Source organism: Rhinatrema bivittatum, chromosome 1, assembly GCF_901001135.1.
Source record: "Rhinatrema bivittatum chromosome 1, aRhiBiv1.1, whole genome shotgun sequence".
NCBI classification, from domain to species: Eukaryota; Metazoa; Chordata; class Amphibia; order Gymnophiona; family Rhinatrematidae; genus Rhinatrema; species Rhinatrema bivittatum.
Window position 1 is genome coordinate 370,018,853 of NC_042615.1, and position 18,035 is coordinate 370,036,887.

Sequence of the window (18,035 nt, forward strand, 5' to 3'; positions counted from 1 at the left end):
AAATTGACAGTTCTGTTCTTTCTTTTTTTAATTTGCATGGTTTATCAACAAGATAACCTTGCCTGTATACCAGGAAACCACTGAAGTGCTTGCTATTTAATTTCCACTTCTTTGTTTTTGAGACGATATAGGTACATTTTAGTGATATATAGCAAGCAGGTTTATAATTTATCTTTATCTCTATAATTTGAAACAGAAAGTCTGAAAGTCCTCTGCTTGAGGCCATTCTGCTTTATAACTAGATGTAACTTTGATAGAAATGGCATACCGGCTTCTTAGTTAAAAATTTATGTTCCACGTGATCACATCCAATTTGTAGATAAGACATTATAATAGAAAATTGGATTCTACATCAAATACTCCAGTAGTAGGCCTTAGGGACAAAATGTATATTGGCATCCTAATGCTTATGAAAAGAGAAAGAAAAGAAAGTATAAAGTCTACGACCCCTAGCTATGCAATGACAAAACTAATTAGCATTTCTTAAGTTTCTGTTCCTCAGTGGAAGACTGTGCATTTAGTGGTTGTTTTCTAAACCTGTCACATTACAGTGAGTTGTCACTTCTTAAATCTGATTTGTATTGTTCAGCTTTATTAATACCAACATTGGCAGATTAAAATCTAGTTGGATGTAAGAATGGAGAAAGCTTCAAATTTAAACATAAGAGATTAATTGCAAATAAAGTCTCAAAATGATATAAAGATGGATTAATTTTGATGTAGGTTAGAAATGACAGAGCAATAGAGCTTCACATAAAAACCATTTGTAATGAACAAATATAATTGATTAATAGCTTTATAAATGACCATTAAACCAGTGGTTCTCAACTCAGTCCTCAGAATACACCCAGTCAGTTGGGTTTCAGAATATTCACAACAAATATGCATGAGACAGATTTTTATATAATGGAGGCAGTGCAAGCAAATCTATCTAATGTAAACTCATTATGGATATTCTGAAAACCAGATTGACTGGATATCTCCCAAGAATTGGGTTGAGATCCACAGCACTAAACTGTGTTAGAATTTTTTTCCTCCCTCTTAAAAAAATGTGTTAAATATTAGATATCCAAGATGTAGTATTAGTTTACTTGGATTCAATGTCTTATATTATTAAGATTTTATTGTTGTTGACAAGGGGTTTCTGACTGGAGTGCTGACATAAAAAACAGATAAACATGCCTTCTTTGAAAGCTTCATATTATCATCTGCATTCAAAGGAGGTTCCACTTAAGCGATGTTTCTAGCATTTATTTAAATAGTTTACAGTCAACTATGGAATCTACTCTCAGTTAAAATATGGGAAATTAAAATGTATCTTAGTGACATTACTTGAATTCCAGTTTTAAATGAATCTTTACTTGCTTAAAACTAAGAATATCTTTGCTTAGTCATCTTTCTGTAAGTGAATTTCTGGCCTCCGTACCAAAGTTGGTTTTTAGTTCTTTTAGCTATGGGGAAAGTTTGCACTTTTTGAGTTTCCCACTAATTTAACCCCACACAATGAAGATGGGTTTAGTCTTCCTATAAAAAGGGTTGGCATTATTGTTGTTAGGGATTATGGGAGATTTGGAGGAGTTGGAGTAAGACCTTGATAATCAGTGTCTGAGTTGCTGTATTTTGGTAGGCCTCAAGGTCCACCATTATAGGGGATTATTTTTGGAAATTGAGAAAGTTTTTTTGAGTCAAATTAGTCTCAACTTGAAGGCTATATCACCCTTCCAAGAGGGACTAAATTGCAGTTTACTTGGTCCTCTACACTCTATTATTAATACAGGTAATTAGGAAAAGAGTCTTGTTGTTTCAAAATCCAATTTTTATAGTTCATGATTGAAGAAGTGCTAGTTTCTGACCCTTCAGAATGAGGCTTCCAGGGACACTGATTTAGCTAATAGAAGAAGGGCAAGAAGAAGAGTGGTTATGGATAAGATACTGCTACCTTTTTACTACTTTTGCAGTTCTGGCCAGGATTTTATTTTTCAAGTTGCAATAAACAGGTTTTATGTTGGACACCATCAAAAGACTCCAGCAGTACTTTCCTAGCCTTCTCAATATGGTCTAACTCCATATCACTCTGAGTACTTAGTGAATTATTTGAAAGGACTGTTGAGAGGAGATTATTGGTGGAAGATTCCCCTACTGCACTGAGGACCCCAGAGGTGGAACCCCAGCTGCTGACAGGTTTTTTTGGTTCATATTGGAAATGGAAAGAAAAGAGAAAGGAAAGTGGTTGAAAAAGGGAAGAGTGATCCCCAAGTTGATCCCATTCCCTCAGCTCTTTCCACAATCAGGACACAGGCCAGCAGTCTCCTGCCATTCATCAGAAGCAACAACTCACCAGGGTCATGACCAGGTGTGGCCACTAGAGCCCTGGTCTTCAAGGTTCGCCATCTTCTTTCTTGATGCCATTTGCTGGGGGCACACTGAAGTAAATTAGCTCCAGTGTATCCTCCTCAACAGAGGTTGCTATTTTGTTCTACAGCAGACTGGGCCTGGCATCAGGTCCTATGCAAGGACCAGGCCTCCAAACCTGGGCCTTGCATAGGCCTAAGTTGAGTTAGGTCACTGCAACCTCAGCCTGGGTTTAGGACTTGTCATTGGATTCCCCCGGAATAGGTGAGGGCTGGGGAGGATCCTAGCTCTGCCATTTTTTTAGGGGTAGGGATGATTGGTGTGGATGAGGATTTGCTTGACATTGGGGGATACCTTCATTTTGGGAGATATCAGATTGGGGGTCTTCACAGATGGGGGGACTTGATGATGAAGGCTTCATGGGAGGGAGAGAGGTATTGGAGATTCATGTTAGGGAGCCTTTATGACAGTGCAGATCTTTCATATATGAGAAGCATGATGTTGGAGGGGAGGGAACTCCACGTTAGGAAGCCTTGAGGTGGAGGGGCTATATGTTGGGATTAGGATTGTCAGTGACTAGTTTGGAGTGTTTTAGGTATCAATTGGTGGCTCAGGGCAGATCTTGCTAGGAAGGATGAAATTCCCTGTGTTAGCCATTCTTATCACTTCAATTTGACTAAAATGATTTTCATATTTCATCTTGTGTACTATAAATATTTAAAAAATCAAAAAACCAAAAAGTGTAAGAATAATATAAATCAGCAAAAAATACAAATCTCACTTAAACATATATGGATGTGTGAGAAAATCAACTTCTAATTAGAAAGAATGACCACCATATTGCACAATGAAGAATACATTATATAGGGCTCCAAAAACTGACCATAGTGCTTCAGTTTTAATCAGTCATTCTAGAAATGAGAGAACAGATTAAGATCACCCAAAATTAAGTGAACTCAGTAGGATTCACCTAGTGAACAATCCAATAGTCCCCCTTTATTTGGAATGAAAACAAATAAAATAATTTACAAAAATATTAAATTATTATTTGCAGTGTATGTATAACTCAAAACACACTTATCTGTGAAATAATTATTGCAAAGACAGAGGGACGCTGTATGTTATTAGTTCCACATTGTATAATTGAGCTGCCCGACACTGCAATGCTTCGGAAGATGATTTGTCTTCCTTCTTCAGGGGGACAGAATCAAAATTGAAATCAGCAGAGCCCCAATATTCACTGTCTTAAGAGGAAAATGCAAACATGAATAAAGACGCTGCTTGAAATGCAACGGGAGAGGAGCTGCCATGCGATAGAAATGTCCTCATTTATGTTGTCCCAGCATCCTGCAAGGGGAACCCCGCCTGCCGACTTGCAGGGTCTTTATTCATCTTTGCATTTTCCTCTCAAGACAGTGAATATTGAGGCTCTGCTGATTTCAGTTTTGATTTCTCACAGATCCATATAAGTTTAAGTGAGATTTGTATCTTTTACTATAAATATGTAGCATGCATGCAAATATTATAAATATATAAATAGTCTGTGATCACTCCTAGGTTAATTTTTTGTAGATATCAGCTGAAATTTTATTTTAGTTTCACTTTAATTACTTGCTTCCTCCCCAATAAATCTGGAGGTACATATTTATTCAGACATAGCCGGCTACATAAGTTAGCCGGATAAGTCTTATCCGGCTAGCTTAGCCAGGATAATCAGAAGTGCGACCATGCTGCTGAATATATTGGATTAAGTTTCAAGTTAGCCAGCACAATATTAAGTCTAAAGTTAGCCGGATAAGTTTGAATATAGCTACTTATTCAACTAAGTTTGCCGGAGAAGTATTTCCTCCCAGTTTTGCACCTGAATGCCTCTTTTTTAGCCGAATAAAAAGGTTGAATATATCTAAATTTGCCAGTTATCCATCTAGATGGCTTTTGAATATCTACCTCCTGATGTTTAAAAGAAGGCCCCTCTCTCCTCTCAAACCCTAAACCAAATCCCAATTCTCCTACCTACCCACTATTTTAGTCAACCCTGGGGCCCTCATTTGTTGTACCAGGGACATTCCTAGTGTCAGAGCAATCCTGGGAACTTCCAGGATTGCTCTGACAACAACACTGGAAATGTAAACCACCAGCATTGCTGTCAGAGGTACTTCCTATAGCAAACTGATAGTTTGTGCTGTGAAATCAATGCTGCCAGAGCAATGCTGGAAGTACCCAGGAAGTAGTCTACTATGATACCAGCCCTGGAATTATCAATGTTACTAGGTGGAGGGAGAAAAGGGGGGGGGGGGGGGTGTCTTATTTTAAGCATCAGATTTGACAAGGAGGGGGTGGAGATAGGGGAAGCTGATACCAAAAGAGAATCTAACATTTGTAAAATAACCACTGGAGGGGCTTGGGGGGTTGGCAGGAGACCTTTTTTTGTATTGAGGAAGGGGGGAGGAGTTGGGAATTGGGCTGGGAGGTCCACTCACAACAGTTTTATTTTTTAAATGGCTACCACCACTGGCTAAAGTTATGCAGCCAAAATCAAAGCAATGGTTAAACTGGTATTATTTATAGCACACCCAACTGCCATCAAATTTTGTTGGACCCTTAATTCCAGCGTCAGTATTAGCAGCAAACTTCTCTTATGATATAGGGTCACTTTAATTTTATTTAGTCACACTTATATTTTGTTCATTTTTTATATATTTTCAATAAAGACCAATCTCTCAAGTTTGCTGATGAACTCCAAGTATTACAACTGACAAATTGTCTTTCCAGAGTAATGCTGAAAAAACCAAGATATCCGGTCACAATCCCAAAAAAATTTTAAAACATGATACTTGTCACTGAAGATTAAAAGTATAGTGACCCTATATCATAAGAGTCTGCTGCTAATACTGACTCTGGGATTAAGGGTCCAACAAAAGTTGATGGCAGCTGGGTGTGCTATAAATAATACCAGTTTACCCATTGCTTTGATTTTGTTTACAAATAAGGTTACTGGAATACATAATTTGTGTGTTGGTGGGTGTGGTTTGTGATTGATAAAGTTATGCAGCCACATTAGGCTTCACGCTTTAAGACTGCTCTGAGGCAGTCCTACAGTTATCCAGCTAACTTAGGCCTGGATTTTCTAAGATCGTAGGCCTTTATGAATCGCGCGGTACCTGGGGGGGGCGCCTGTGAAAGCGCCACCGTGAAAGGTGGTGCTATTGGGCGCGCTGCTTGCAGCGATAAGGTGTCCTACCTTTTCGCCATCAATGAAGTCGTCGCGGAGTCTGCCCTGATGCCTCCCCGACTCCTCCTCTTCTGGAGCAGACTCCACCCCGACTTAGCTATCGCATGTAAAAAGTCCCTTTTCGTGTATGATCCCTTTGGAAAATGACCCCCTTAGGGTCATTTTCCAAGCCTCGTTATAGGCTTAATGCATGTGAAAAGCACCATAATGCATGGTGTGATGCTAATTTAGAAAAGGGGTGGGATTTCTGGCCAAGTGGGCTGGCTTTGCAAATTGCAAAGCCATATTGCACAGTTTTAACTACACCTTTTTCATTTGTGTTAAGGTGTGCAACATGGCTCTATCACACTTTGTGATGTTTTCACACATAGCATTTTAAGCTGTTAGAGAGAGAGAGAGAGAGAACCTGGCTATAAGGCCCTCATAGTAGTTGCTAGGTAGAGAGTCCATCAAGTTATGTTGAAAGAATATTGTACAAATCTCATTTTGGGGTGAGTTTCCTCACTCCGAAGGACATCAAAACTTGACAAGAATGTACTGTTCTGTTTATACGTCTCACTCTGAATGTCAAAGTGGCCCCTAACCCCTACACTAATACCTAAACCTCACCTCGCGTAACTAGATGGACCTCCTATAGAGGTATAAATACCTTACTACTATGAGGGCCTTATAGTTAGGTTCTCTCTCTCTCTCTCTTTCCCTCTCCCTCTCTTCTCAAATGTAGGAGTTACAGCAATTGTAGCACTTACCACAAAGTGCAAAAAAAGTTATCACACTCTGTGGTAATACCTATTTGAAGTACTAAGATAGCACACTTTGCAATAAATAAGCTAATACCATAAAACATGCCCCTCTTCCTATCACATGCATGATTTAATGAATCCTGGCCTTAGCTGGTTACATGGTGATACTGGCTAAAATATCCAGATAATTTTACTCAGCTCCAGGATGCCCTCAGCATGCTTTTTTTATATCCAAGATATTCAAAAGCTGGCATTTAGCTGCATAACTCAGAAGTAATTTGGCTAAATGCTTTTGTATATGGACCCCTAACGTTTTAGCTTATGCATGCAAAAAAATAATATGGCACTCAAGTCATGTCTTTTTTAAACATTTGTTATATATTCTGTTTTTTTTTCCTTTATGGATTTTACACAGAGTAATTATCTCTGTACACTAAATAAACAGTCATCTGCCTTTAAAAATAAAACAGTATAATGACCTTGCTTGAATTTTAAAAGCAATTCCCATATTCCTCTTCTTGCATATGGATCAACTCCGGCAGTTGGTTCATCTAAAATTACAACCTTAGATCCACCAATAAATGCAATAGCTATAGACAATTTCCTTTGCATTCCACCTGTTAAGAAAAACAAAGGCTTAATTTATTTGAATAATCTACATATATCAGCATGGATTATGCAAACTTTACCAAACTAACCAAAAGATACATCAAGCATTTATTAGTTTAGTATTGGCATTATTGAAAATAAACTTTCTCTGCCTTGATTCATATTCACTTTCAGATATGTGAAATTTGCCTCAAATATATTCAAATACTGAAAAATCACCTTTTTAACTAGTGGGATAGGTTTGCTGTCTTTGACATACTGTAATAGCTTTTGTGATTATGATCTCCACTTACTATTAGGGACTCCATATGAACTTCTTTAAAAGAGGTCTGAAAACCAATTTGTTGATCCCACCAAAATCTATTAGTTCATTCATTTGAGTCATAAGCCCTTTTTAAATGAAATAGGTCAGTTGCTAAGAAAATTCACCATAAATCTGCCATACTTTTGCTTTGGAATTCCATAGACTGGTGGATTTCTTTGAAAACACTTCACACTTTGTCAGATTTTGATAATCCCAAAGTAGGCTGAAATTAATTTGATTCAATTTTGACTTCAACTATTTTGCACATTCATATTAATTATAAGGAGGATGATTTTCAGAAAAGGATGGTCTTTGGGGGACCTCCCGCTTTCTTAATATTACTTTTGCTGGAAAGCAGCAGTGATTAATGTGGTCTGGAAGAGTTTTAGAATATACAGACAGACTCAAAAAAGAATATTGTAAATCACTTTTGCTCATTTGAGACCTAGTACTTTTCTCATTACTCTTCCCTTCTTTTTGCTGCTGATGGCAAACATTTTTTTCAGATATTAAACTTGCTCAAACATATGCATAATGGGGTGAATTTTCAAAAGAGTTACATGTGTAAAATAAGTATATATGCATGTAAGTAGCTTGTACTCATGTACATGCTATTTTATAAACTTAAAAAATATGCATGCATTTTCAGTTTCTTACGCACATTTATCTGGGCAAAATAAGGGCAATCTAACAGGCCGATACAGTAAGGATGTGGTAGAAAGAGTGCGGTAGTGCCGGGCGCACCCTCGTTTGCCACGCGCACAGTTCGGATCACATACCGCTCAATACAGTATTTAAATAGCATGCAGTTGTAAAGTGAATGTAAAGTTTGTAAATTTACAGTATGTCCGATATTATGTATGTTTTATGATGTAAACCGCTAAGATGGATAGTCCACTACCCCTAGTGCGGTATATAAAAACGTTTAATTAAATAAATAAATAAATAAATGCAAGCCGCGTTCAAGAAGCGTCCATGAAGCGCAATCCATTTTACTGTATAGAGTGCTATACAGCGCCTATACAGTATCCTGGGTGCGCTGGTACCTGTCATTTCAAATGTCATTTCAAATGACTCCCCTACCTTTCCTGCATGCGAGGCAGCTCCGGCTCGCCTGCCTGCCTGCCTCCCTCCCTCCGTTCCACCGCTCACTGCCTCCCCAGCGTCATCTTGCAGCTTGTGATGTCACCCCTGACCCTTGAGCGCCCAAATGCCGGCGAAGGTGCATGAACGCACTCCAATTTGGGCACTCAAGCAGCGAAGGCGCATGAGCGCACACCGTGACCTGAGCGCCCGGATGGACCTCCGAGGTCACGGCATTCGCTCATGCGCCTTCGCTGCTTGAGCGCCCAAATTAGACATGCGTTCATGCACCTTCACCGGCGTTTGGGCGCTCAAGGGTCAGGGGTGACGTCACAAGCTGCAAGATGGCACTGGGGAGGCAGTGAGCGGCGGAATGGAGGGAGGCAGGCAGGCAGGCGAGCTGGAGCTGCCCCGCATGCAGGAAAGGTAGGGGAGCTGCCGCCCCGCCCCCTCCCACGCACCCCCCCCCCCCCCGGCCCTGGCTCCGCCACTCTGGCAATCTTCTAGTTGCCTGCTGGTGCAATTTTTTTGGCATGATGAGCTCGCACCACCTGTACGTCCCATTTGGGCACTCAAGCCAGCGAAGGTGCCTTGAGCACCCAAATTGGAAGTACAGGCATGCGTTCATGCATCTTCGCTGGCGGGGGCTGCTGGAAGCCACCTCGCAGAGAGCGCCCGATCCGCCTTGGGCTACTGAAGCGGGAGAAGGAATGCTGAAAGACAAAATGAAGGGACAACATGAGCCAAAGCGGAAGAAGGAATGCTGGAGGAGAGAGTGAAGGGTTGTGAGCCAAAGCGGGAGAAGGCATGCTGAAAGAGAAAGTGAAGGGACATTTATGAGTCAATGTCCCTGTCTTTGTCAGCGCGGGCCCGTACGGGAGACCGGCACCCATGGACGTGGCCAGAGCAGGTGAGCGGGGGCTGGGGGAAAGTTTGCCCATGAAATTTGACGGGCAAACTTTACCGCCTACCCTCTAACGCAGGGGTAAGGGTAGGCGGTAATTTAGCAGGTTAAAGACGCGGATAACTGCAGGTTAAAAAGGCGATAATCGGGGCGCACGTTACTGTATGGGAGGGAATAGCTAATTGGAGTGTTTACATATCATGCCGCGGACGGAAAGGGTTACCCGTTGATTTAAAGAAGCGGTAAGGACGGGTTAAAAGGGATAGTGAATCGCGGGCTGGACTTACGCGGCCAAATTGCGGGTACAAAGCGGGATAGAAACGGGGTAATCATGGCCGCGCTTTACTGTATCGGCCTGTAAGGTAGTAATGAGGTGGTGGCCAAAAAGTACGCATGTAAATTGATATTTTATAAGAGATTCATGTGAATGCATTTGCCAACATTCGCATAATTTTATGCATGCTAATTATCTAGCACAATTGTCTGTTGTCTGCTATTGGGTGGGAGTTCTGGGTAAACAGGGGGAAGTTCAGGGTAAAGAACTAGGAAGATCTTAATGAAATAGAAATTGACTGGGTGAACTGGTGGAGGTATTGGAAAACTGGTGATTTCAATTATGCAGACAAGTTTTAAAATATATTGACTTTCACATATAAATTAGTGTTTTTCACGAGTAAGTTATATTTTCTTGTGCATTAAATATATGTGCATATGTTTATAAAATTGATAGGAAATGTACGTGCTTTCAATGCATTGCCGGTACTCACACTTATATATCAAGAATACACATACATGTATTTTTTAATCTGTGCATACCCGTTGCACATAGGATATAGAATACTGTAGTATATCTCTGTGCGGCCATATATGCACATATATGGGGTCATACAGTATTGTGAAGGTTATCCTCCCTATTGTCATGAAAGAAGTACAAATGTACTTAAGATGGAGGTTAACTGGTTCATTTCCGCATAAATTTGCAGATTTTGTTGTATTTCAAAATTAAAATCTGCCCCTATTAAAAAAATATATCCAACAATTGGTTACATGGAAGCCTTGATCTCATACACTGAAAGTGAATGGGCACATAATATATACAAGGTCTCTCATCACACAGCGCAAAAAATGATGGGAATAACTCTTTTCAAATGTACCTGGTGGTCCAGTGGAAGTCCCGGGAGCAATCTCCCGCTCTCAGGGCCGTCGGCTGCCACTAATAAAAATGGCACCGATTGTCCTTTGCCCTTACCATATGACAGGGTATCCATGCCATTGGCCAGGCCCTGTCACATGGTAGGAGTAATGGACGGCTGGTGCCATCTTTAAAAATGGCGCAGGCCATAGAGTGCTCCTACAATGTGACAGGGGCCGGCCAATGGCACGGATACCCTGTCACATGGCAAGGGCAAAGGGCCATCGGCGCCATTTTGATTAGTGGCAGCCGACGGCCCGAGAGCGGGAGATGGCTCCTGGGACCCCCACTGGACCACCAGGTACTTGTAAAAAGTTTTTGGGGGGTTCGGGAGGGTGGGGGAAGCTAAGGGAATAGTTTTAAAGGGTCGGGATGGGTTTAGGGATTGTTTTGGTGTGCCGTTTTTCCCGCCCTCCCCCAAATGATAAGAGAACCCCAGGAACAAAATTGTGGGGTTCTCTTATCGGGAGCCCCTGATTTCTGACGATTTTGAAAATGTCGTCCGATATTTTCAATCGTCCGAAGCCTGATTCACATCCCTAGTATGGAACTGGTTAAAGCCAGGGGAGTGTGAGAGGTCTCTTGGGAGTGCAACTGGAGGGATTTCCTCTTGCTGGAGGAAATTATAGCCAGAGGGACTGCTTAGAGCTTGAAAAAAAAAAAACACCTGAACTTTTCTCCACACAGAGCTGAGTTGAGCCAGTCCCCCTGTGAGGTCATCGGACCGGGTCTGGAACTGGTTAAAGCCAGGGGGCTGTGGCGCCCAGCCGCCGGTGCCCTGCCAAAGGAGCGCACCTAAGGTGTACCCTCCTTGCTGTCTCCAGTCAACATCGGAGATAATTTCCTGAAGGTACATGGGCAGGAAAAGGAAAATTAAGGCATATCCTTCCATTCCAACTTCTGGGGCGGTTAGGGGACCCATGGACAATCATATAATACGTAGAATGAATGATGCTTCCCTAAATCCTAACCCAGATGTATCTTTTTCCTCGGGCTCAATACAGAGTCCTGGCTACCATTCATCACCTCGGAATCAAGACTCTAGATCTGGTAATGTTTTAAGTGTTTTCTCAATTGATTTAATTCCTCAAAATAAGGAAATGGCTGCTGTAGTGGGAGGCTTGGATACATCTCCACCTGCAGCCATATCCGATGGAATAGTAGAAGCGTCTAATTTAGAAATACGTGATTTAAATAATGTGACCCTGCTTGATGTCTGGAAGTCAGTAAACAGTATGCAAAAATTATTAGCTCAGGCTATGACTCAGTTTGGTTCTTTTAATAATGATCTACAAGCTGCTAGCACAGCATTTGTTAAGGATAGCTTGGTAATGTCCAGACAGCTAGAGAGTTTAGAAAATGTAATTACATCTAAAAATCTTCGTTTTTTAAACTTTCCAATTACTAGATTATTGTCAGCAACAGAGTTGCTATGGAAATATCTGGGTGAGGTTTTACAAATTTCTACAAGTAGACAAATATTGCTAACTAAGATATTTTATGTCCCTAGATCTAAAATTAGTCCTTTGGGTCCTGAGGTTGGAGTAGATATGATAAAGGGAGGTAGCCCAAATTTGACTTCCTTTTCAGAAGCTTCAATGGATGACATTCCTACAAGAACTACCCTCTTAGTAACTTTCAATAGTGAGATTGATAAAAACTTAATTTTACAAAAATACTTTAAAAACAAAGATTTTCTCTTCTGTGGAAGTAAAATCCAGGTTTTTCCAGATGTGGCTAGACCCACCCAGATGAAAAGAAAACAATTTCTAGCATTAAAAGACAGGGCTTTGTCATTACGTATATTGTTTATACTTAAATTTCCATGCATGTATTGCATTACTTTAAATGGAAATGTTTATCTTCTATGATCCTACACATTTAGAAACCTTTCTTCTTGATAAAGAGTTGAAAACTGAGTGATCTAGAGGACTGCTGAGGAACAGATGGAAAAGAATAGAAATAATATGTCCCTCTCTATGAAATTGATATTTGTTTTTTCTTTTTTCTTTGTTTTGTAGCACTCCCCATTTTTAATGAGGGCTTCAGAAAAATTTTTGTATTAATAATCCATAATTACGTTGGTTGTTTTTTCTTGATACTTGTGGAATCCTTATTTCATGTATTTTATTGATGTAAAAATTGATGAAATCCTAATACAATATTAATTTAAAAAAAAAAAGAAAATAACCTACAAATAACCATTATATAAATACAATTAAAAATCAATGATCCTTAAAATCAAGAACTAGGGATCTACATTTGTGCGTCCATTCATTTGATTCATTTTGCCATGTTTCGCAGCTAAGCGCATATGTAACAAATGGACAAATGTGTGCACAAAATTAAAGGTGTGCACATATGTGGCTGCCCATAGATGAAGGTTCACACCATTTGTTTCCTGCATCCATTTGTCCATTTAATCCCTACAAGTACCACACTCCAAAACCACACAGCACATAACCGCCAGAGACAGGGCTTTCTCCACTGCAGGACCAACACTATGAAACTCCATCCCACCAGATTTGCGACAGGAACCCTGCCTTCCTCCATTTAGGAAAAGACTCAAAACGTGGCTATTTATTAAAGCCTTTCCAGACCTAAACTGAACCCCAATTCATCATTATCTAGTCGCTTAGACTTTGCCTTAACATGGTAATTAATAACTCCACCTCAAAAGGGTAATTCATTAATGCTACAAATGCCGTTATTGGCATATATGTTCTCTCTGTTAAAACCCTAGCTTCTTTTCTCTGTTCCAAGTTGTATAACTCCCTTGTTTTATTGTAACTGCAACCCTTAGCCTTCACTTGTTTAATGTTTTACTATTATTATTATTATTATCATTATTATTTATTATCTTTTTTGTTCCCTCTCCACTTGTTAATTGTAAACCGACATGATGCGATATTCATCGCGAATGCCGGTATAGAAAAACTTAAAATAAATAAAAAGAAATAAATGTGCTTAGCTGCGAAATATGGCAAAATGAATCAAACAAATGGATGAACGAATGTATATCACTATCAAGAATTACTTTAAAAAATCATTGGAAGGCAGTACTAAAAATACTACCCGTTAGTTTCCTGTAAGCAAAATAATCTATTTATGTATTTACTAGGGATGTGAATCGTTTTTTGACGATTTAAAATATCGTCCGATATATTTTAAATCGTCAAAAATCGTTAGAGGCGATATTTAATAGGAATCCCCCCGATTTATCGTCAAAAATCGTAAATCGGGGGAAGGGGGAGGGGAAGGGGGAGGGCGGGAAAACCGGCACACTAAAACAACCCTAAAACCCACCCCGACCCTTTAAAATAAATCCCCCACCCTCCCGAACCCCCCCCCCAAAATGCCTTAAATTACCTGGGGTCCAGTGGGGGAGTCCCGGTGTGATCTTTTACTCTCGGGCCTCCGGTGCGTTGTAGAAATGGCGCCGGCGCTACCTTTGCCCTGTCATATAACAGGGCAAAGGTAGCACAGGCGCCATTTTGTTTTTTGTCCCCCGACATCAGGAGCATAGGAGATCGCTCCCGGACCCCCGTTGGACCTCCAGGGACTTTTGGCCAGCTTGGGGGGGCCTCCTGACCCCCACAAGACTTGCCAAAAGTCCCTGGGGGTCCAGCGGGGGTCCGGGAGCGATCGCCTACGCTCCTGATGTCGTTTTGCCATACAAAATGGCGCCGGCCATACACCGTATGGCCGGCGCCATTTTGTACGGCAAAACGATTCGAGTGCAGGAGGTCGCTCCCGGACCCCCGCTGGACTTTGGCAAGTCTTGTGGGGGTCAGGAGGCCCCCCCAAGCTGGCCAAAAGTCCCTAGGGGTCCAGCGGGGGTCTGGGAGCGATCTCCTACGCTCCTGACGTCAGGGACAAAAAACAAAATGGCGCCGGCACTACCTTTGCCCTGTCATATAACAGGGCAAAGGTAGCGCCGGCACCATTTCTACAACGCAACGGAGGCCTGAGAATAAAAGATCACACCGGGACCCCCCCTCTGGACCCCAGGTAATTTAAGGCATTTTGGGGGGGTTCGGGAGGGTGGGGGATTTATTTTAAAGGGTCGGGGTGGGTTTTAGGGATGTTTTAGTGTGCCAGTTTTCCCGCCCTCCCCCGATTTACGATTTACACGATATTTAAAAAAACAAAACCGCGACGATCCGATTCCCTCCCCCCCCAGCCGAAATCGATCGTTAAGATGATCGATCACACGATTCACATCTCTAGTATTTACTTATACATGATGTCTTGTCTAACAATTCCAAGAATTTTGAGGTAACAACAATAAAAACAAACAGGTGAATTTTCAAAAGAGTTACACATGTAAATGTAAACTACCATCATAGCAATTTTCAAAAGTCATTAAAGCACGCAAAGTGCACTTTCACGTGCATATCTTATGGATAATTCAATGGCATTTATTGTAGCAATTTTCAAAAGCCCACGTTTACGGGTAAATTGCATTTATAGTACATATGTAAAACACAATTTCAAGCTTTTTAAAATAAGGCCCGGACTGTATAACCGCAAGCATAATAAAATAGAAAACATTAACAAATAAATAAATTTTAAAAATTTATTTTGAGGTTGATTTTCAAAGGGTTTTGTCTGGATAACTTTTGAGTTAGCCAAATAAACACTGAGGGCTGGATTTTAAAAAAGGTTACTTGCGTAAATTCTCTGGATTTACGTGCAAAACCAGTTTTAAGTGCGCCGGGCCTATTTTAAAAAGGTCTGGGGTGGGAAGGTCAGACTAGGGGGAAGGGACCGGTGAAAGGCAGCACGGCTCGACACATGCAAGGTGTACAATTGTGCACCCCCTTGTGCGCGCTGATCCTCCATTTTATAACTTGCGCACGCCTGTGCACGCAAGTTATAAAATCGGGCATACATATGCATGCGCCGGGTAGCGTGCGCACATGTACTCCTGTGCGCACCCTTTTAAAATCTCCCCTGGAGGTTTTATCTGGCCCCTTTAACTGGATAAATCTTATCCAACTAAGGGGGTCCTTTTCATTTTCAAAAGCGATTGCACGCGAAAAGGGACTTTTCGCGTGCGAACACTAAATAGGGGTGGAGTCGGGGCGGAGTCGGCCACGGAAGAGGAGGAGTCGGGCAGCACCGGGGCCGACTCTGTGGAGACATAGCTGGCAGTGAAAGGTAAGAACACTTATCGCCGCCAGTTTCACACCGAATAACTACACCTTTTATGGTGTAGTTATTCGGTGCAAAAGCCGGCAGCCAGCACACTGCAGTGGTGCGATGGCTGCCGGCTTTCGCAGGCCCACTCCCCGCTTCACCCCCCGCCCCTCGTTACGGCTGGATTTTCTAAGGTCTGCAACCTTAGAGAATCCAGGCCTAAGTCATTAACTGGATAAAATTTATCCAGATGAATAGAAGGCTTTCCTAAGGGCATTCCAGGGTGGAGTTAACTTAGGGGTAGATTTTAAAAGGGTGCGTGCAGGCGTACACGTGTGCGTGCTACCCGGTACACACACGTGTATGCCCGATTTGATAACTTGTGCGCGCAGGCATGCGCAAGCTATACAATCGGGGGTCAGCGCGCAAGGGGGTGCACAATTGGGCACCTTGCGAGTGCCAAGCCGCACTGCCTTCCCCCGTTCCTTCCCCCTAGCCTGACCTTCCCACCTCTTCCTCTAACCTTTCCCCCCCAGCCCTACTCTAACACCCCCTGACCTTGGTCTCACCTTTTGCGCCTGCCTCCGGGCAGGCACAAGTTGCGCGTGCCAGCGGCCTGCCAGCACGCGATCCTCCAACACAGCGGCAATGGCTGTTCTCTCGAAGCCCTCTGGCCCCACCCCTTCTCCGCCCCCGGACTGCCCTGTCCCTGGACTTCCCCTTTAGTAAAGCCCCGAGACTTACATGTGCGTAACCTTTTTGAAATCCGCGCCACAGCGTAATAACTCATTCAGCTAGCTCCAATATCCAGAGTTAGCTAAGTAAGTTATCCATGTATGTGTACCCATTCCCTTATAATTTTACCTTAGCCAATTAAATTCAAATGATATACCATAGTTAAGTGCTGAAAAAAACATATTAAAAAAAACCCGTCTGTGAGCCATTCCCAATCCCAACCCCCTAAAACAATTTCAAGAAAGTGTGGTCTTGCATCCGATCCCTTCCAGTCCTGAAAAACCAAATAAAAAAAAAAAAAAAGAAACAAGTATTGTTTTTAGTTCCTTCAGACCAGCCTCCCTCCTTCTAATATTTTTAGAGAAATCATTGAGCCTCCTTCTGCTCCCCATCAGACTCTATTAGACCCCCAGAAACCTCAGCCAGGAGGATGGAAGTGTCTCACCCATTCCCAGCGGCTTCCAGCATTGCTCTGACAGCAGTGCCTAGATGCATATAATAACAATGTTGCTGTCAGAACAGACTAAGGAGAGGATCAGGTGCTAACCGGCACTTATTTGAAAGTGTTAAGTGAGGTGAAAGACTGCAGGATTGGGCAAAAAAATTTCACAACAAACAATAATTTACAAAAACCTAATGCATTATCAAAATGTACACTCCATCAGGAAATACATAAATATACACAAAGAGATCAATATCCAAATGGATTTAGCCAGCTAAGTAAGGACATGGCCAGTTAGATCAAAGCCTTTGAAAACTAACCAGCTAAATTCAGTTGCCCAAATTTGACTAGGTAGCCAAATTCAACCAGTGAAATTCTTCGTAGGGAGAAAGTTAGTTGGCTAGCACATATTCATTTTGGATGTCCTGAAAACTCAATCCACTGTGGTACATAACAGCGTATTTGAGAACCAATGAGGTAGGAGAAAATACCAGTTTCTTTGAATTTTTAGCACCTGTGTGAATGCTATATCCTGACAGTCCCTTACCTGAAAGGTTCTTGACCATGTCTTTACGTTTGTGTGGCAATCCAGTGTCCTTAATCATGGCATCTATCTCTTCTTTTGTTTGTTTTGCATCACATCCTTTTAGGCGAGCATAGAAATAGATGTGTTCTTCCACAGTGAGCCTGAATGCATAAAAAAAAATTCATTTTTTTCATCATTACTCCTAATTTGAGTCCTGATTAATAATCGTTTATGGACTTTTATTCCAGAAAATTGTCAAAAAATCTTTTAAATCCAGTTATGCTAGATGCTTTTCTGGCAGGTTTGGTTCAGCTGAATTACTGTATATATTGCACGTAATACATGAGCAATGTTCCTGGTACAGTTCTACAGGCTGAAGACAGGACCCGTGCTAATTTCTGTGAACACAAGATGGAAGCTGAAAAATGCTGACTGCTGCAAGAAAGCAAAAGAAAACATTTGCTGAAACTGCTGAGAATTGTATAACAGCCCGTGTGTGTGTGTGTGTGTATGTGTGTATCTCCTGTTATTCTCCTGTTTTACTAAAACAATTGCAGACATAAGTCTTTTCAAAGTCACAACAAATCCCAGTTTGAAAGTCACAGTAACTCTATCCTGAGTGCATGTAACCGATCCATGATTGATAGGGATAACATGATGACTGATAGAGATTTGCTGATTAAAATTTTTTAGAAATGAAACAAGGAACTGTAGTAGTCATCATCATTATGAGCAAATGTAGGGGCAGACTGATTATCTAATCTGCAAGTC

At 41.5% G+C, this 18,035-nt stretch overlaps 1 protein-coding gene across 1 annotated transcript in view; it reads right to left on the minus strand.

The window, feature by feature from the left end:
• The window catches only part of LOC115096270 (ATP-binding cassette sub-family A member 1-like), a 618,744-nt gene that overhangs the window by 431,859 nt on the left and 168,850 nt on the right, over positions 1-18,035 (minus strand). The window contains exons 11-12 of the mRNA XM_029610773.1: positions 17,286-17,425; positions 6,807-6,944 (exon numbers count right to left, since the gene is read on the minus strand). Coding sequence (XP_029466633.1) covers positions 6,807-6,944; positions 17,286-17,425 — 278 coding nt within the window. The remainder of the gene's footprint in view (positions 1-6,806; positions 6,945-17,285; positions 17,426-18,035) is intronic.